The 21,125-nt window shown below is 35.4% G+C and overlaps 2 protein-coding genes across 3 annotated transcripts; both read right to left on the bottom strand.

Annotated features, from left to right (window-relative positions):
- Positions 1–1,069: 1,069 nt before the first annotated feature.
- LOC114187849 (ribosomal lysine N-methyltransferase 3-like) lies at positions 1,070–2,506 on the bottom strand (the record flags this gene model as incomplete). The annotated part of the gene is made up of 3 exons (XM_028076237.1): positions 1,070–1,267; positions 1,505–1,778; positions 2,238–2,506. Coding segments are annotated over 3 exons (741 nt in total), but the record flags the coding sequence as incomplete, so codon positions are not given.
- A 12,557-nt stretch (positions 2,507–15,063) lies between these two features.
- On the bottom strand, positions 15,064–20,649 carry LOC114191694 ((S)-2-hydroxy-acid oxidase GLO1). 2 transcript variants are annotated; one of them, XM_028081045.1, is made up of 12 exons: positions 20,278–20,649; positions 19,330–19,506; positions 19,078–19,202; positions 18,423–18,469; positions 18,037–18,114; positions 17,814–17,938; positions 17,636–17,702; positions 17,486–17,548; positions 17,054–17,123; positions 16,876–16,976; positions 16,680–16,784; positions 15,064–15,529 (listed from the first exon to the last, which is right to left on the bottom strand). In XM_028081045.1, the coding sequence occupies exons 2-12, from the start codon at positions 19,467–19,469 to the stop codon at positions 15,332–15,334; spliced, it is 1,119 nt and encodes a 372-aa protein (XP_027936846.1). In that variant the 5' UTR covers positions 19,470–19,506; positions 20,278–20,649; the 3' UTR covers positions 15,064–15,331. The 2 variants fall into 2 exon arrangements, with proteins under 2 accessions (XP_027936846.1, XP_027936855.1); XM_028081054.1 differs by lacking the exon at positions 20,278–20,649 and having other exon boundaries at positions 19,326–19,441.
- Positions 20,650–21,125: the final 476 nt, after the last annotated feature.

Below are 21,125 nucleotides of genomic sequence, written 5' to 3'. Positions count from 1 at the left end.
GTTTCACTTGACGACTTTCTATCTGAAATTGCACCAAAGAAATGAGAGGAAAGAAGCACGAGTTTTATGGTATACTAGATTGAAACTTTAAACACTAAAACACTATGCAATAATTTTAATGAATTTTTATAATACAAATTTAATATAGTTTAAAAGAAAATAAAAATTGTAACTCGATAAAAATTATGAATACAAAATTTAATCTATATTACTAAAAGTTACCAAGGTTTTCCAAAATTAATACAAAATCAATATCAGGGTTAAGTGTTGCAACGGCTAGTGGTGCAAGGCATTCTTCTAAAGATTCTCAAAACAAGATATATGGGCATGTTTATTAACATTAATATTTCAACCTATAATCCAAATATAAATGAACGTATTAAACTTTTACTCCTCTAAATCTAGAATATGGGTTATTCAGGTTTCTTACATATATAAGATACAAAATCATCATAACAGAGAGAAACATAACTTATAAATCACTACTAAATTGAACTCATAGAAGAATCCAAGAAAAGAAACTTTAATTTGGTGAACATTAAGAATGAGCTTTCAAAAAGGAGAGCAGAAAGAAAAACAACTAATATAAGGTTTGGATCAATCTCTGACCCTGCATATAAAAAATATTAATTACTTATATTATTTTTTAAACAAGAAGTTGTGAAAGCTTATTAAATTGAAAATATTCTAAAATTCCAGTATACATGATCCAAGGTTTTATATTGAAAAACCTTTTCTTTTGTATTGCTAAGTACACAAGTTTCAAACTAACTAGCATAAAAACATAACAAACTTACCAAGACAAAAAGGAATGAGCTTTTGAAGAATCTTTCTTTCATTGATGCGCAACACCAAAGAATGATACAGCTTCCTCTCTCTGGCTAAACTACACCTTTCCAATGCTTCAATATCATCTTCCAATGAATTCAAACCATAGAGACTCTCCCTCATGTCAACGAGTGACAACAAGGCATCACAAACCCTTTTAGGCAGCAATGATTTCTTGCTCATATTAAATGCTCCGTTAGGGAAGATATTACCATTCAAATGGGTAGTTCCACCATTTGATTCAGGACAATTCCCAACAACTAATACCAATCAAAAAGGAAACTCTTGCTCTACTATGGTGGTCAGAAAAAGCTGAAGAACACCATTGAAGTACCAGCTCCATGTCTATGTTTACAATATCATAGGAATTGTCTTGCTCGGTAAATCCATATCTATGAAGCAAAGCACCATTACCCAATAGCCCATAAGTATTAAATACATGTTATTAGGTAAGAGGAACTCTTAAGTATTAGAGTAACTTCAAGGGAATAATAAGAGGTTGCATCAAGAGTAGCATAGCACATTGAACGTTTCAATTCGAAGTGTAAAGCATATTTGCAAAACTACGTACTATAGATAAGCATGTATTACTATGAGGTCATTTCTATGACAAAAAAAATTGATAAATCACTAACTCAAGGAAGAAAAATCATATAACTGAAAGAAAAATTCTCACCTCAGTTCCACTACTGACATCTTTTATCATAATCATCTCCAGCATAGAAGTATCATCCTTGCTAAATGAAGAACTCTCCAAATCACTATCAATATTGTTCCCAACATTAGCATCAATTGATGCAATCATATCCGTAGAGGAATTTTGAACCAATGCTTCTTCTTCCTTAACAATGCCCTCATCATTATTACTACCATCAACATCACTACCTGATTCATAATTAGAGGACATAGCAGTGAAGTGTAGATCTTCTGCACCTGTTTTATGATTGAATCTAGTGCAGAACAGTATACACATTATTAGAATGAGAAAATCTTCAGATCTAGATCTTATACATAAACATGAAAGCACGAACTCTTCAAAATAACAGTTGTGTCATGTAGTTTTTGAACATTTTAGAGTTACATTTTTATATTGTTTTACTTTTATTTTTAAACTTTTAAAGCATAGCCAATGGGAATATCATAATAATTGGATGGGAACAACAACAATAACAAAAGTTTTGTGTGCATACAATGATTCGTTTACAAATAAAACAATTCCATATTTTGAATTAAATCAACATTTGTTGAATTTGAAAAGCCTTAAAGCTAGATCTAGAAATTATCGCTCTTGTCTTAAAACTAATCACAAATTTGAGTTACAGAGAAGTTAAAATGTAAGAAATGGAAAATAAAGGTGTACACTAAGACTACAAAAGAAAACCATGTTAATGGCCATAGACTTTACTTACAAATCTTCCAAAGGAACCATGCCAAAACCATGGTAATCATCAATCTCAAAGGATCGTGAAGATATAAGACTTTTTGCTGCAAAGTATTGTTCTATGTCAAAGAATTTCAGATTTAGCTTTAAAGGTGCTAAATCCAATAGGGGGAGAATATTCTCTTTCCAGTCCTCGTAAATCAGAGCCTTGTCTTCTTGCACTGTCTGCCTAAAATTGTAAGAGATCAGAAAGTTTTCATATGGTAAAGCACATAGTGTTATATTCCAAGATTCAAATCATTGGTATATGCCAATGCAAAGGCTGAAAGGAACGGTCATAAATTATCTTATAAGTTTTCAATGTGTTTAAAATCAACTTCTGCAATTAACTTATTTCCTATCTATCCTCAGTACTTATGAGAAATTTATCCAAATAAGATCTTAATTACACATACACACAGACACCAAGGATGATTGAAACAATCATCATCTCTATTCAGCATCATAATCATAAGAATAAGAGCTTGTCCAGTAATCAATACCTACAATAAAACAGATTTTGATTGTAGAAGAAGCGGGAATATCTTTAAGAGAAAGGGGAAGCACAACCAAATAGGGAACATAGAACAAAGGGAGCCATCTCTGAATGAAAATAATTCCCAGTTCAAAGAACTTCTCGAATGCTACAGCAGCAAAGGGCACAACATAATCAAGAATAATCAGAACAGAGAAAATACAGAACCAGCGGTATGATACCAACATAATTTTGGTCTCCCTGCAAAAATCATTATTAAAATGTAAATAAAAAAACAACTTTAAAGATCTAGTAAATTTATAAAAATACATCATGAAGAAAATTCTAGGGAAATAATGAATTGGAAAGGATATTTCAAATTACCAAACAAACACTATTTCAAATTGAAAACAACTTATTTAATTCCCATATTTGTTAAGTGATTAATTTGTGTTGTGCTGTGTTGCTCTAATTCTGGCTTAACAAATGTTTCTATCAGTAAAAGTATAAAACCATTTTACCAACTTCGAAGTACTTCTAGAGTTGTCATTGGAATCTACAAACATAAAAGATGGATTAGTGTGAAAGACAAGAATGAAGGGTGCACTCGTAAAAGCATGCATCTTATGATTATGCAGGATAAATTATAGAGAAATTATGCAATTGCAAAAAGAGCATTAAGAACCTTAACGACAACTATCAATATTGTTCCAATACTTTTTGAAACTCTGTCATGGATAAGAGTTTTTGCTTATGTGTGAATCATTTCATAAGTCTAATATTCTCATTCATTTTCTCTTACTTGCCATATGATGGAACATAGAAAACAATGCCATTAATCCCTCCAAATTGTTTGCTTCTGAAAGGCTTCGGTATAATCCTACAGATAAAGGTATAATGCAAAAAATGATATATTAAAACTAGTTAAATACTCTAATTTCAGTGGCCTCTTGATAAACATCAGCATTTTTACCCCTGACTTGTGACAAGCTGAAAAATAAGTATATGTCAGCATGGACTACAAACAAACGTCTTATAAAACTGAAGTAAGATTATTACCTGAATGATGAATGACACCATTTCGCATATAAAATTTATTAAGAAACTAAAGGCACTAAAAACATTTAAAAGATCCTGCCAATGAAGAGTATGAAAAATACTGTGTGCTGAGGACCCTGACTCAGTAAAGTTTCTGTTTCATCATTTTCCTGAGTTAACTAACCTATCAAAATGAATGAAGAAACAAATGATTTTTCCTGAAAATTCTCGTGAACAAGAAATAACATCACAATTCCAACAAATTTTACATGACTAACTTGCACACGTCATAAACATAGCAATATTAACACTAAGATAACTAAAATTCTTCTATTAAATTCTAAATGGTGAAATATTAACACTAAGATAACTAGAGAAACCCACCGCCTAAGAACGTCAATACATGTGCAAACACAACAATGAATGAGTATGCAAGTGTGAAATTTCAATTCGGATTGTTGTGTGCACACTAACGAAAATTAGGTTTGAACATTCTCTTGTGTGAAAAATTAGATAAAAGTGTGAATAGCGATACCATGACTGCAAGCGAATCGAAAGTGGAATGCTGGGAAATAATTGAAAGTGGAGGCTCCTAAAAGCTGCAAACAACTCCGATAGAGTGATAGAGTGATGGAACAGAGCGAACAACTCTGATGAGCGATAAGGCCACCTATGACGGAGTGACAGAGTGACAGAGAGGAGGTGACGGAACTGGATCACCGAGTGACTGATTCGCTACTCACACTACGACGGAGGCTATGACGGAGACTGAATCGCGATTAGCTACTGAGACCACGACGGAGACGGTGTGATAGAAAGGCTACGACGGAGCTAAATCGCAGAGCGGAAATGATTTGGGGAAAAACGTAAATTTTTCGGGGCGACAATTTGTGGGAAGGAACGTGGAGTGAAAAGTCTAGATTAATTTATGGAGGTCATTAACCTCTTAAAAATAAATAAAAAACCTCCTCTATTATTAGCTTTCAAAGAGCTCATCAGAATTAGCTTATATCATGTTTATCTCCGGAGAATTTTTGTAACCTCCCCAAAATGACCTCTACTAAATAACTATTTTTTTTAGTATCCAAGCCAAAATTGAAGAAGATCCTAAGGTAACTATGGCACGTTTCCTTAATAGATTAAATCATTATATTAGAGATGAGTTGCAAGATTTTATGGAGATGGAGGATCTTTTGCATAAGGCCATACAGGTAGAACAACAAATTAAAAGAAAGAGTACAACAAGAAAAAGTTCTACCAATTTCAATTCTTCAAATTGGAGAGATAGAGTAAAAAAAGAAGGTGTTGCCTCCTCTAACAAGTCAACACTTTCTAACGAAGGAAAAACAGTTCAAAAGAAATCGGAACATCTACCAAAGAGGACTAGAGAAGTGAAATATTTTAAATGTTTGAGCATGGGACATTATGCCTATGAGTGTCCTACAAAGAAGACTGTTCTTCTTAAGGATAATAGGGAGTACACAATTGATTCTGATGATAATGATGGAAAGGAAGAAGAGAGTGATGGAGAGTTGAAAGCTAATGAAGGAAAGTTGTACATGATTAGGAGGATGTTAGGAAGTCAAGTCAAGGCCGAGGATGCATCTCAAAGGGAGAATATTTTTCATACAAGATGTTCAGTTAATGGTAATGTATGCTTGATAATCATTGATGGAGGAAGTTGTACCAATGTGGTAAGTTCAAGATTAGTGTCAAAGATGAACATGGACACTAAACCATATCCTAGGCCATACAAAATTCAATGGCTTAGTCAAGGAGAAGAAGTCCAAGTGAAACAACAAGTTGAAGTCTCTTTCTCCATTGGAAAATATGAAGATAAGATCTTATGTGATGTGGTTCCCATGGAGGCTAGCCATATTCTTTCAAGAAGACCGTGGCAGTATGACATCAAAGTCATTCATGATGGCTTCACTAACAAAATCTCTTTCATGTATCAGGATAAAAACTGGTTTTCAAACCCTTATCTTCTAAAGAGGTGTGTGAGGATCAAATAAAAATAAGAGAAAAGTTAGCAAATGAGAGAAAAAGTGAAACACTTGAAAGGACAAAGAAAAAGAGTGAAACACTTAAGAGAAAAATGAGAGAAAATGAAACACTTGAGAGCAAACAACTTTATTTAGTAAGAGAAAGGGAGGTAAGAAGGGTACTTTGCACAAGGCATCCCCTCTACTTATTGTTTTGTCAAAATCATATTTTAAATGCTAACCAATTTGGAAAATTTGAATTGCCTTCTAGTATCGACTCTCTTTTGCAGAATTATAAAGATGTGTTTCCAGCAAGTGTCCCTGATGGTTTGCCACCTTTGAGAGGAATTGAGCATCACATTAATCTCATTACAGGAGATTCTTTGCCCTATAGGCCAGCTTATTGGAGCAACCCACAAGAGACCAAAGAGATTGAAAAACAAGTTACCGAACTCATGAGTAAAGGTTGGGTGAGGGATAACATGAGTCCACTGCCTTTAATCATAGTTGTCGTGAACCACTATCTGCATATCACAATTGTAGTTACACTATTTTAGGCATCATGCCAGAATCTCATTTCCCAAATTCTTCCTCATGGTTCCCTATACTTATCTTAATTTAACCATCTTCAAGTTATATGATTTCCTTTTTACAAACTCATAATCCAGTGACCCTAGGCTCCCTCATAGTGTACCAACCCTCCCAGTGAACTACCTCAGGCCCTCAACCCTCTCGTAGCCAAATGGAGTTAATTTCCTTACACTGGCGCCTAGCGGCAAGTCCTGTACTGCCAGGCGGTGCATCAGTTCTGGAATCTCCAGAATTTCGCATTGCACTCGCACGAATCCAATTTTTCTCCCTAGTCCTCACGAAGTTTCCCACCCATAAATTCGCGTACCAACGGTACCTACTCCATAAATTTTCCCTCAGGTTTGCCACACCAATGGGACTTACAATATCAAATTTTTCCAACCTTTCAACCTTAATACCTAGTTGCACTGTTACATTCGTTTAAACCCAAATTTCCTAGCGTTCAACGGTAATTTCAATTTCTAATCGTTCACCAAGGATTGACACAAGGTCTTCCCCGTTTGGAAATCACCCAAAACCCCGAAATCATCAAAAATCGAGACCTAACGCTCGCATCGCCTGGCGGCAGAATCAACACCGCCAGGCCCATCATCCAAAACCCAGAAACTTATCAAACCCATGTGTCGCCTAGCGGCTGAGGGTGTGCCGCCAGGCGGTTCCCCCTTCCAGAACGCCAAAACTCACATAAACAGATAAGCCACCTGGTGGTGATTCATCACCCGCCAGGCGGTTTCTGGAAATTTTCCAGAAACATAGAAATTCAAGCATACAACAACAAATAGGCATTCAATTATCATACATCACATGTTATTATTCTTTTAAAATAAAACTGCGGAGTCCAGCTCCCCTAACTTGGATCCTTTAGCTTAAACTTGAACAATTTGGGAAGTTCTCCTTTGATCACCCTCCTTCCTTGATTCCTCACTATTCAGCACTTCAACTCCCACTCAAACCTCACAACTCTCAATTTTTTTTGTGCTCTCTATCTGGGTATATTTTCCAGCTTGCCAAACCTTAGTTATTAACCTAATTTTGTCTTTTAAAAGGTACCTAAAGCTAGGTGATAAATTCCAAAACGAAAATGGCATTGAATAGGATGTAATGTCCCATTACTCACCTACGACTGCCTTTTCAGCCTTCTTTGGTTGCCCACTCACTTAGGGTTTTCTTCCACCTTTCCATATTCAAGCTAAAGCCAAAAATACCAAAAATTATAAAGTGTAATGTAAGTTCTCCAAGGCTTGAACCCATAACCCAAGCAATTGCCAAGACATTATCAACCATTTAACAAAGTCATATTTCATGCTAACAATCATAATTCAATTATCATATTATACCATAACATGATTACATAGATTTAAAATAATAAAACAATAACACCTAAAAGTTAACATACATAGGACTCGAACACAAGTCCTCTCAATTTAGCCAAGTACTCTCAACCCCTTGAGCTAGTACTTTCCCACATCATACCAACCATAATTTAATGTCATAGTCATTTCCCCATCCGTATTTATTAATTAATTAATTATTTAATTAATTAAATCCTACGTGTCTTACAGAGGACTTTGTTGGGGACTAAACTGCCGAGAGGAAAAATGAAAAAGGAGTGAGCTGGGACTTGAGAGCATCAAAGTGGAAGAAACACTTGAGGGAGACACACTTTGGAGGCTGGACCGAGAGCTTGAGAGACATAGCTTAGTTATTTTATTTTGTGTGCTTTTGTTTTCATGTCACGATATTTTAGGGTGTAAATTTTCTTTTCTTCAATTTTCTGTTTTTGTTTGCTTCATTTGGCTTAGGTGGGAAAATGCTTTAGAGCAATCCCATCCTTAGCAAAGTTTGTAATAGTTAAGCGTGTAGTGTGAGGTTCAAGGGGTTCCAAAGGCCACTTATATCTTCACTTAAGATTTTTTTTCGTCTAGTTTATGTTTTCAGTCTTTATGTTTTCTGTCTTTATGTTTTAAATGTCCAGGTTTTGTGTGCTTTGTATGTTTGTATTTTTGTTTTAGGTCACCGTGATATCTAGGTGCCATGCGTTTACCACCTAGCTGACCTTTTTTTGGTCTTTAGGTTTTCAATTAGTCCACACACTTTGAAAAAAAAATTGTTTTTCACAATCTATTTTCTCTAGAATTTTATTGAGAAGTTTTGTGAATGTTGTTTAGAAATCTCTGGCTAGGAAAGACTTGGTTTCTAAGCTTGTCCAAGAGACCCACCTCCCTTTCCTGGGAGTATTTCTAGACTATTTTCACTCTATTTTCTCATTAGAAATTCTTCAAATATCATTTGTGAAAAAAAGTGTTTTGTGAAAAGTGTTTTCAAATCATTTGAAAAATGAGTTTTTCTTCTTTTAGCCATGTGCATTTAGATAGGCATAGTAGTGTGCATTTAGGTAGGCATAATAGTAATGAGTTGCATCATACCATTCATAGTGACATTTCATTCTTTTGGGAAGATATAAGACCAATATCATTTAGAGATTAAATGTGGGATACCGAGAAATTGGTGCAACCATTGTTTAGTAAATATAGTCAATTAGACATTCTTAGGCATGCTACTTCTAGGTTTGTAGGACGTGAATCTGAGTGGTGGCAAGAGAGGCAGTATAAGTGAAAAAGGGGAGAAAATCATGTATTAATACATTTTCTGAATTAAAAACATGCATGTAGAAACATTTCATTCCCCCTTCATTTAGGATCACAAAAGAGCAACAAACTAGGATAGAAAACTTCATTGACATAGGTGATGCATTTATCCAAAATCTTGCTAATTTTTCTAGACTACAAAAAGATTTTAAGTACAATTTGGACTTGCTCTTGAGTGAACAAAAAAAGAGAGAAAAACATAAGAGAGAGTAAGAAAAACTTAAAAAGCTTCGAGAGTATGAAAAGAGGAAAGAAAAAGAAGAGCTTGAGAAGCTTTGTGCTAAAAGAGAACAAGAGGAAAAAGAGATAAAAGAGAGGAAGAAGAAAAGGCTAAACAAGAGAATTTTAGAAAAGCCAAAGAAGAGAACTTTAGAAAAGCCAAAGAAGAGAATGAAAGAAAAGAACTTGAATCAAGAGAGAAAATAAAACAAGAGAGTGCGCTTGAAAGACAACACAAAGTGGTAGAGTTACAAAACATTTCAAATGAAAAGAGGCAACTCATTGTTAGGAATTTGGTGTTCAATCCTTCACAAATTCCTTCCATTAAATCCCAATTTCCAAAGGGAGTTTTCTCATCTTTAAACTCTTCTCACTTTTTCATTAAATCTTTTGTTTTGTTTCCTTCTCAAATATTTTGTTCTCCATCTCATTCCCTTATTTCATCCTCTTCAAAATTTTGTGAGAAAACACACTTTGATTTCATAACTCATTTCAAAATTCATCTAAGTCAAAGTGTAAGACACTGTGAAGTGGGATGGATGTCATCTTTCCCAAACTTTAAAAACCCATTTTCAAACATTGCATAATCAATTTTAGTGCATGGTCATTATGATTTTAATGTCATTTTGTTTGATGACTATTGCAAATTTATTTTTGATCCTAGTGGAATCTTCATTTTGGTTGTTGTGAGCCTTCTACAACCCTCTTGATCTGAGGACAAATCCTCTTCAAGAGGGAGGAGATGATGTGACCCCAATAAGACTTATAGCATTGGGCCAATGCCTAGGCCCATTCCGTTTAATTCCTTTTATTTTCAATTAAATAAATATTGTTTTAATTGGGCTTGTTTTGCTTATTGCAGCCTTTTTTTATTTCAAACTGCCAATTGATATTGGGCTTGCGGCCCAATTTACCACACCAATGCTTCCCATCAATGTGCATCATCATGTGGGCTAAGATCACGTCTGCACTTGTGGCCGAATTCCAGCTGGACGTGGATTGTTAATTTTTCCAACACATCACACAGATCTAGCCTCATCATTGCTACGCAGCCCTAGCTGTTTTTTTTATCCGCATCAATCAAATTGGGCCCGATCCCAATTTGACCAAACCTCTGCCTGCCTCAATGCAACCAACAGCCCACTAATGTTTTTGGAGTGGATTTCTTTATAACCATCAATGGGCCTAAAATGCCATCCGATCCACCAGATTTCAGTTCTGCAACAAAGGCTTAGCTGCTAGGGTTTCATGAAGGTCGTCTCTTCTTGCATGTGTGTTGTGTTTCTCCTTAGTTGAATCTCTGTTAGGGTTCCTATTGCTACTAAGCTTTTGTCTCATATTCACGCGTTCCACCCTATTAGCGTTAGGGTTTGCTTCTAAATGCCCTCCATTAGGGTTTCCCTTTCTCGCCGTTAGGATAATGATAAACAACATCCTCTTCTTTTGTTTGCTTTTCATGGTTGCCCTTAATCTATAAAAGGTGCAGGCTATTTGTTTGTAAAACTTAGCTTTGATGAATGTTAAATTCGGATGAGATCACTCTCACTGTTCGTCTTAGCTCCCATTTCCCTTTAGATGAGGATTTCTCCTCCTAGGGTTACCAAACCAGTGAGATACGAGAGAAATCCGAGTGTTAATCTCCAAGTCGAGCATTTCCACTGCGTTTTCCCTCACCTTCCGCGAGTTTCAATCGGTAGAACACCGATTGGAGAGGCTTTCTGGAGAGTACCATGACGGAGGAGCCTCATCAATATGTTTTTGGTTTGAACCTGGTTTGTATGTGTGAAACAATGGCAAGAAATGATATTCTCACCCAAGCGAGCTTGTCTCGCCTAGGTGAGAATAACATAAGCTAGCCCAGGTTGCGGCTCATGCTCTTGCTCTTGCTCAGGTTGAGAGCTTTGGTTTGAGCGACAAATCATCTTGCTCAAGCGAAAGGGGCTCGCCTTAGTGAAAACTGGTGGGAACCTGATGTGTTTCACTTCAGAAGCAGCTTAAGCGAGGGAGTCTCACTTTTGGGCGAAGAGTAGTCTCGCTAGGCGAGGGGAGCTTGCCCAATCGAGAGCTCGCGAAACTTGCAGTGTTTTCTTATGACAGTCTCGCCTAAGCGAGAGCCTATAGCTTGAACGAAAGGTCTCTTTCGCCTAAGCGAGGGTCACGACTTGAGCAAGACTAGTGCATGCTCTAATGCTATTTCCTTCCTTGTCGTCGAGGGTTGAGTGTATGATTGAGTGGATTTCCCCTAATTAAAGTATGAAACATGTGAGTATGTATGCATGACCTATTCGTGTGGTTTGGAATGGATGGGCTTGGTGTGATTATACATATGAAAAATGATGGGAAGGTTGGTTATAAATTTTTTGCATGAGATTGGTATGCATGATAATATTATGTTGGTTTGTGAGACATGATTTTGGTATGGTCAGGACGTAATTCCACGAAGGTTTCGTGGTGGTGCCTCATTGGTCAGGACATAATTACACGATGGTTGTGTGGTGGTGCCTCTTGGTCAGGACGTAATTCCATGAATCTCTAGGTGAGATCTCATGGTGGTGCCTCATTGGTCAAGACGTAATTCCACGATGGTTGCGTGGTAGTGCCTCATGGTCAGGACGTAATTCCATGACCCCTGTTAGTGGGAGCTCATGGTGGTGTCTCATGATTAGGACATAATTCCACGAAGGTTTGTGGTGGTGCCTCATTATATAATTTAGTAAGGATTCAAGTAAGGATTGCATCCTGACACTCTAAAGAGTCAGTTAGTGTCACGTAGAACTTACTAACTCAAGTGGTGAGAGTAGTAGGAGGCCCTAATCTTTGGCAGGATAATGGCCTTAGATGTTTGAAGGCTAACCTTGTGAGTGGTAAGGTGAAACTCATTGACAATTGGCTTTGCAGAGTAGTAGAGGCCACCACAAGCGCAAGCATCCAGTGAATTCGACTAATTATATGTATTCGGATAATCACGTCTTGAGTCTTAGTGTATTGCTTGTCGGTCATTATATGCTTGGTGGATTCATGTACGCTTGACTTTTAAATTGTATGTTCAATTGTATGATAAAAACCTTTTTACTCTAGCTTACACAACTGGTAGCATCTGCTGGTGAGCCAGAGGTGTTAAAGGTCAGGTTGGGGGTTCGATTCATGTACCCTTTCTGCTTGTTGCCAGTGGGAATCGAACCCCCAACCTGACCTTTAACACCTCTGGCTCACCAGCAGATGCTTGACTTTTTTTATGATGTGTTAGGGTTTGTGTTTTAGGAAACCAAATTATTGGTTTTGGTGTATGAGTTGTTTAAATGTTGGGAAATGGGTGACACACCCAAACTTATCGATCCTGCACCACCAGAAGAAGAACACTAGGGTTTTGCATCCCCCATCCATTGCATGTGTAGGACGAACATGAATGGCACAACGACATAGCTCACCTACTCCAACCAAAACATGGAAGAAGAACCACTAATTTGGGGGCTTCAAAGAAAGGGGAATTAATACACATCTATTGACATGTCTATTGCACTATATTTCAAAATCAAATGACACATGTCTATTATAGATTTCCACATCATCTCTAAACGTCGTTTTAACAAATTTAACAAAAAGGGTCTAATTCACCAATGCAAGAAAGGGTTTTGGCCCTAATTATTTTTGCCATTTTGCCTGGGTTCTAGAACCGAGATATATTAGGGCGAGGCAAAAAAGGGTCAGCTTTTGGCTTCGAGTGTCACCCTAAGCAAAAACTCCACATTCTGCCTCGGTTCTCTTAAGAACTAATGCCATATTGTACTAATTTTTGGCCTCGATTGTTTTATGAACTGAGGCCATATCTACCTTTCTATTTCAAACATTGCTTGTATAATTTACCAAGAAGCTCAACTCATTCATCAAAGTTTAATGGAGTTACATAGTCTGATGAATCAGCTCCGATATATTTCAAAATTATTGGTGTAACTACAACATGCAAAAAGAATAGGAAGTTCTTTATTTGGGTAATCTCCGCTATATACCCAAAAGAAAAGATGATACTCACGGTAGTGCAAAATTAGAGTCATCATTGTCATAACCATCACCATTGCTAACAAATGCATAGTTGTGTAATGGAGTAGCCTCATTACCATTGCTAGAACCAAAAGAAAGATTTTTATATTCTAACACTATAGGCACTGGATGGTGGCACGTCAATTATCATTTTGGTTGCCAACATCCAAAGCTAAACTAGTCAAAACAACAAAGTATATTCCTTATTATATCCCTCTATTGTGTGATAAAAACTATAACATAAGAAGAAATTCCACCACATATACATATGCATTACTCGAGCTCAATTTATTCTGAAATAAAATTAGATAAAAGATGTTAATGTGTGACAACTAACGAGCCAAAAGCCTCCCACGAACAATAAAAAGCCTATGAATTGTGGCCTAAAACCACATTAATCAACAAACACAGCCTGACCAAACCATTAAAACGAATAACAGTCCTTAATTTTTTTTCAAAAACGGAGAGAAAATAGCAAACGAAAAAAACAAGTCAATCCCAAAAATAGAAATGCTTCAAGATTGAACCAGCAGGTACAAGATGAGAAAAATTCAGAAGCTTGCGCACTTCCAAGTACCGCACTATATATATTCACTAACTAAAATAATAAAGGAACAAGGATTGAAAACAAAAAACATAGGAAAAAAAATCTAACCTTTGCAACAACAATGAGACTAAATGAGTGTGTTGGGTAAGAGAGACACACATAGATCTGGGGTGAAGTCAATGTGAGTGGATTCTGGTTACAAATGAGAGAAGACTTGGCCTGAACAAGTGGCTGGCGTGGAACCCAAATCAACGTGGCAACGTGGAAGTAGCCTCGACGGTGGTTGGCATAGTGGAAGGAGGCTCGACGATGGCAGCATGGACGGAGGCGTGAAGCAGAGAGAGAACACAAGTGTTGAAGGTGGAAGACGAAGAACAGTGCATTCACGATTTTTGAATCCCTAATTAGTTATATGACCTCGGTTCAATTTTTAACTAAGACAAAATATGACTTTTGGCCCTGGTTCAACAGCCACCCAAGGCCAAAGGCCACTCTCCCCATGGCATTTTTGAAATATCAACAAACTTTTCGGCTTCCGGTCAGAAAAATCGAAGCCTATTAGGCCTTTTGGCACCAGTTATGTAGTAACCGAGATAGAAAAACAAATTATGCTTTGAGTTTTGAAAGAACCAAGACATAAAAGTTAGCAAAAATTACAAAAATGTCACCGCGTCATTATATGTTTCGGTTTTGAAATAACCGAGGCATATAACACGAGTTAAAATCGCAAAATTGCACTATTAATTACAACAAATTTTCCAAAACGATGATCAAATTGAGACACATAAATTAAAGATGTTCGATTTGAAATTTCTTTACAAAAATATGAAGACCAATATTAACCTTAAAAAAATACTTATTAAACTCTAAAACAAGAAATTCTACATGCATTGTCAGAAAAAAAAACTCTCAAGTACATAATTATAAATTTATATAATGAGAAGTGATGATCATTTTAAAATACTTTTTTTAATAAGTCAAAATTTATATCACATTAGGTAATTCTATTTATTTTATAAAAGAGAGCGACTAACTTAGTAGTGTCACCAAATGTTTCTAAAAAGATAGAAGATATTTTTCTACAAATTGAAAATAATCTCTTGAAAATATTAATAGTAAAAACCATCTATAAATTAACTTATATACACAAGTTAATTTTAAATAAAATAAAAAAATCTTATAAAATTGTTTACGGAGATCCAAACTATTTATATAAGATATGAAAAGTTTGAATGAGATTTATAAATAAAATTGTGTAAGAAAACTAAGCAGCATGGAGAGAAAGTTGATAAATTATTGAAATGAAGAATATACAATGAGTGAATGCAGCAGCAGCAGCAGCAGTAGCAGTAGCCACAAAGTATCATGATATAATGCTTACAAAGAGAGCATAGAGTTTTGGAAACAAAACCTTAAATGAGTTCTCCAAAAAGGAAAAGGAAAAGAAAGGATGAGAACAGGTTCATGAAACATATATAGAAGTGTTTCCCCTTTGTTCTGCACCGCATTATGCAAACTTGGCTCAAATGAAGAGCAAGTTTTTCACAACAACGCACGGACGCGAGGCTGAACGCGAGGCTGGTCCCAATCGGTCACAATGTGATCACGAGTGATTTCCTTTAGTGAACGACAACCGCTCAATGCCATGGTTAGCTCAAACTCTTCACGTAGCATCTGCAACACTTTTCTTACACCAGCCTCTCCTTCAGCAGCCAAGGAGAACACCACAGGGCGTCCAATCTGATACAAAACAAACAAACCTTGTTACTTGTTGCCACACTTCTTATTCTTCTGACAACATTATAATACCAGAAATTTATACTAATGTGTGTTCTGTTTTTTGTGTCCATGCGTGATGCACATTGTTTAGTGGTCCTGCATGAATTTCACGTAGTAATCAAAGTTTGCATTCAAATATTAAATATTCTGTTTAAACATATGTCCCCACCGAACAAACAAAATGAAAACTAAACTATTTGACCCTTACCTTAACCTTATTTCATATTTTTTTATGATAAAATTATTAATTTTAGTGTAAAAGATAAGTTTGGTCTTATTACTAATATAATAAACACATTCTAATAGTGTATATAGTAAGTTTTTTAAGAAGAGACATCGGAGAATTTTATTATGTCATCAACAATTCAGAACCTCCCTTCAATCCAGACGCTAACTAGTACTTACATTCTAATAGATTCTAATAGTCTATATACACATTCTAATATTATACATAAGAGATTATGACATTATTTTAATCCAAAACTTTAAGAAAATAAATTTATAATTTCTTCTATTTACGACTGTCATCTAAATGTCTAACTCATCTTAAATTTCTAACCGTAGGACTGTTATCTAAATTTTGTTGTAGTGATAAGCTATCACAGAAAGCTGTTCACAGACTATATAACTTACCCTAATTAAGGTTTAAATAAAAAAATAAAGACTAAACAAATAACTGAATCTATAAGAGTAATTATAATACAGAATTTGTTATTGGTTAGGTTGTGTTTGGGTAGGTGCAAACTAATAGAATGGAAAAGAATGAATATGATGGTATTACTACGGTTTGGAAGGATGAAAAATATAATACAGATTAGAGAAATATTTTCTATCTGATTTTAATTATGGTTCACTTTCATCCCCTCCTAAAATTGAGAGAATGAAATGGAAGGGGAGTTTTGTTTCATTCCATCGTAACATATATATAAAGGAAGGGAAGTTTCATTCCTTTTATATTCTGTTTTACTTGATATTATTGCATCACTTTTCTTTTCATCCATCCAACTGAACTAAGTCAATAAAGTAAAGAATTACTACAAGTGAAAATGGTATTTGTATATAAAAAGGCCAAAATTATACTTGCTCTTGGAAGGGGTGAAGAAGTACTCACAAATATGCCAGAGGCACCTAGTGCCAATGCCTTGAAGACATCAGTTCCACGGCGAACTCCACCATCCAAAAAAACAGGAAGACGACCTTCAGCAGCTTTGACAACCTAAGTTTCCACAACAGAGATCCATATAACATCCTTAAAATGAGTGAGTTGAAGTTTCATGGTGACTAAGATGCTGCTTAAGTTGGTGTACCTCTTCTAATGCTGATATGGTGGCTGGAACATAGTCAAGTTGTCTGGCTCCATGATTGGACACTATAATTCCTGCTGCACCACTTTGTACAGCTATCCTAGCTGCCATGTGAAAGTCAAGGCATTAGTAAAATATTCAAAGAGGGTTAACTCTTCAATAGAACTTTGGTTATTCTTACTGTCCTCTGCAGTCAGCACACCCTTCACCAGAATTGGCAGAGTGGTGATTGTTTGAAGCCACTTCACATCCTACACAGTTCAGAATGATTATTTGGATTTACTCTATTCAGTTTAGCCTTGTAAGTTCCAAAGTGTACACAAAAAAATATGAAAACAAATGTAAACTCTGTGAAAGTTTAACTCATTAAACTCCTCAGAACGATATGCAATTGCAATTTTACCCAAAGTTCAGACTGCAAGCAACTTATGAATCAAATCAACGAATTGGGCAATAGATTTGCCACTTGTGTTTCATGCAATGATTTGATAACAGTATAATTTTTTTTTATACTATTTGTATATCATTTTACTATTATAAATTATTTTCTAATATAGGAATAGGATAATAACTACCAAGAAAACAAAATGCGTTATTTGATTATCTAACATACCTGCCAGCTTAGAGTGCGATCAATTTGACCAGCAACATATGAAGCAAGTCCAGAATCATCAGCCTGAAAGAGTGAAGACGAAAATTCAGTTAGTGATAAAGTAAAGGAAATTATAGCCTGCAGAAATAATTCTGTGATAACTCATCTTACTTTGTCCATCTTTCCAAGGTCCAATCCTTCAAAGTTCTTCAAGGTCAAAAACGGTGGCAGTGTGAATCTGTGAGATACGTTTCAGGACTAATTTTAGTTGCAAGGATAACAGTTGAAACTCAGAGAAGTTGATAGAGAAGTTGATAAACATAACATGGTTGAAGTGGAAGATTTGTACCTGTTCTTGATATCAGCTTCTCTGCGTCCTAGTCTTGGGGTATCAACTGTAAGGGCAATGGCTTTGAATCCAGCCCTTTCAGCTCTTCTCACAAGCTGAGCAACCACATTCCTGTCCTTGTACACCTAAAGAAAAAGGAACAAATTGTGTAAGTAAAACAAATAAGGTACCAAAAATTCAAATTAACAGTGAAATGGAACTGAACGAGAATTTTCATGCTTACATATAGCTGGAAAAAGCGAATGCCAGGTCCTGTTGAAGCCACCTCTTCAACACTTGAAGTGGCCCACGAAGACAAAGTCTGAAAGAACCAAAATGTTAGTTATTAAGAAAGAATATATAGAGCTCAATGGACATTCATTGATAAACAACGAATAATTTTGCAAGAATACAATCTTTTGAAGATAATTGGAGTGTTTTTGAGTGAAATGTTTTGCATGAAGTAACAAAGGTATCTCACGTACAACGAAAAAGTAACACATTCTCAGCAAATCCACCAATTGAATCATTCATAAAGAAGGGATTTTTCTCATTAGGGATTGTAAATTTCTTTATGCAAAGCAATTTGTCTGGAATAGATAGTGATCAATCAAATAAAGATAAAAGTACCATGATTGTTCCAGCTGCAGAGGCAGCTCTTGCTGTGGCATATTCTCCTGCATAAGAAAAAAATATATGTCATCCAACATAAATCCAGCTCTAGGTAGTTCATTTAGCTGTGCTTGCAAAGGGTTTTAGAATTAACTATTCCATGCAAAAAAAAGGCAACAAATTAAAATTTCTTGCTACAACTCTATCATCTTAACATTTACCAATAAAAAACTGTTATTCATATATCAGAAGTACATGATAAGAATTTTCTCAGAATTACCGATGGCCAATCAAATTTGACTAACAAAAAGAGTCACATAACAGAACTATGAAACATGTGATGGTTATGCAACACAGACACTAACGGCTGGCACTACATGTCTGATGTTTCATTGACCTATATGTCCAATAAAAAAACAACAATAAAGGCTTGAGAAAAAAGTGTAAAATAGTCTTAGAAAAAACTTCTGAAGTATTAAAAATGACTGAAGTCTTTTGTTTTGGCCTATCAGATTCTCATTTTCTCTGGCATGTGTCACTCAGTGAATGAGTCTGAATGAAAGTTGTGTAACTAAAAAGTAATTAGAAAGTATGGCATTATCCTTTTGGCAAAATACACACTAACCACAACTGAAATTTACTACAAGAAAATGTGAAGGATAAATAATTATACCCTCTGGATGAGCCATTTTCTGCATGGCTGTTGGGGCAATCATGATTGGCATGGATATTTTGAAGCCCAAGACAGTGGTTGTCATGTCTATCTTGCTCACATCAATAAGAATACGAGGCCGAAACCTGTGTGTATATTTGTCAATCATAGTTTCACCATATCAGTATTTGCTTGTATTGTGAAATATCAAAAAAGGAACATAATTAATCATTATAGTTTCGTAATTAACTACTGTAAAAATATAAATCTTACAAAATTCTGGAAAAGGCATTTCTGTTCTCTTGCAGAGTCCACTGGTCCTCTGCACCAGATGCGTAGTAGTCAAACACCATCTTTGGTAATTTCTGCTTTGCAATAGCCTCATACTCACTGACATTGGTGATCTCCCCCATTTTCAGAACTGCTTCTTGATGTTACCCTTCACAAATTCTGATATAAATATATATATATATATATATATATATATATATATATATATATATATATATATATCAGCTATCAGTTTTTTCATCACAGTCTATAGCTATAAACGTTTAAGATATCCCATGAAACTATGTGTTGGTATAAGAAGACAACTACTGTGCCAACCCAAAACTTTGGAATAATCTTATTAATTAATTTTGAGGCAAATTTCATTCAGTTGTGAAAATTTTCAAATAAACAAATAACTGGAAGTTGGAAAGTATTTCCTAAAACTTCCTAAATTTTGGATGAAGAGAAAAACATGCACAACATCGAATTTCAATTGGAAATTAAAACTCAAGTGCAGAAATAGTGGTAGTACAAGATAGGAAAAAGTTACACGATGAAAATATCTTTGCCAACAAAACCAAAGCAACATGCTACTATATTTCTCTAATATTTGAACTTAGAATGCTCCCCACATGGCTGAAGCCTTCTAAAAAATCTACAAAAGTATGGTATTATTTAAAAGGTAAAAGAACAGCATGTATATATATAAAAGAGGAGTAACAACAAAAAAACAGATGCAAATAAGATTGATGCTATGAGCTATTCCATCACAGAACTTGATTCAGCAAGTGAGTATGGCAAACACAACCAATACTGAAATCATTGCATACACACAACAAAAACACCAGTATTCAATCTTGATTTCTGCTAGAGTCTGTCTAAGAAAGAAGCATGGTTATAAGTGGCAGATGAAGTGATGACATGTTGAGAATGGAAAAAAGAGAAGACCTTAGTATCGAAAACTTGCAACTGTGTGCATGCAGAGGAAGCAATGGAGATAAACTCCTATTGAGGAATAGAAACAGAAGGAAGTGAAAAATGGGAAGGGTTGATAAATACGTTGTGGAATAGAGACAAAGTTAGATGGCCCTCATATTTGTTGTAACGTGTATAGGTTCAAATGAAGGAAATTGGAATTTTGAAGTGGATGAGCTTTCGGAGGTGAGTATTATTTTGAGCCAAATCTCATCAACAAAGTGAGGTGTTTCTCAGCCACAAACGCCTTGTGTGTTTCACAGCACTCTTTCTTTCTCCATTATCATTTCCATCTCTAAATTCTAAAAAGAAAAATAGCCCAAAAATACTCAGAAACTGTTTATTTGATCCTATCTCATATACCTTTGAAGTCATGGAAACAGAAGAATAATACCCTCTTCACGAGTGGTGCAAGTGGGTTGGCCATTGCCTATAGATAATCTAAAATATACAGTGTATTATTTCATTTCTACACCAAAATGTGACATCACTTTGAATTTACCCGTTTTCGAAACAAATTACATAGTTACTATTACTAGGGTTATTGATTTCATGTTTGGCACGTGAACTTTAACGTTTAAAATTGAATTTTTAAAAGATAATAATCATAGCATCCACCTTTAAAAGGTTTTAGTGGCTTGTGTTGTGGTTTAAAAATGAAACTATTGTATGATTTAGGTTTAAATCCCTTTTGCAGAATATGAAATTACCTTCTTCTCGTATGTTATTTTAGCTATATTACTGATTTGTTGGGAAATCTCTTACACACTTTTCAGACTTAAATGTAAGATTTGTAAGAAAAGTATTTGCATATGAAGGAA

This window comes from Vigna unguiculata, chromosome 1 (assembly GCF_004118075.2).
Source record: "Vigna unguiculata cultivar IT97K-499-35 chromosome 1, ASM411807v1, whole genome shotgun sequence".
NCBI classification, from domain to species: Eukaryota; Viridiplantae; Streptophyta; class Magnoliopsida; order Fabales; family Fabaceae; genus Vigna; species Vigna unguiculata.
The sequence above is the reverse complement of the archived record's forward strand: the minus strand, read 5'-3'. Positions and strand labels throughout refer to the sequence as shown.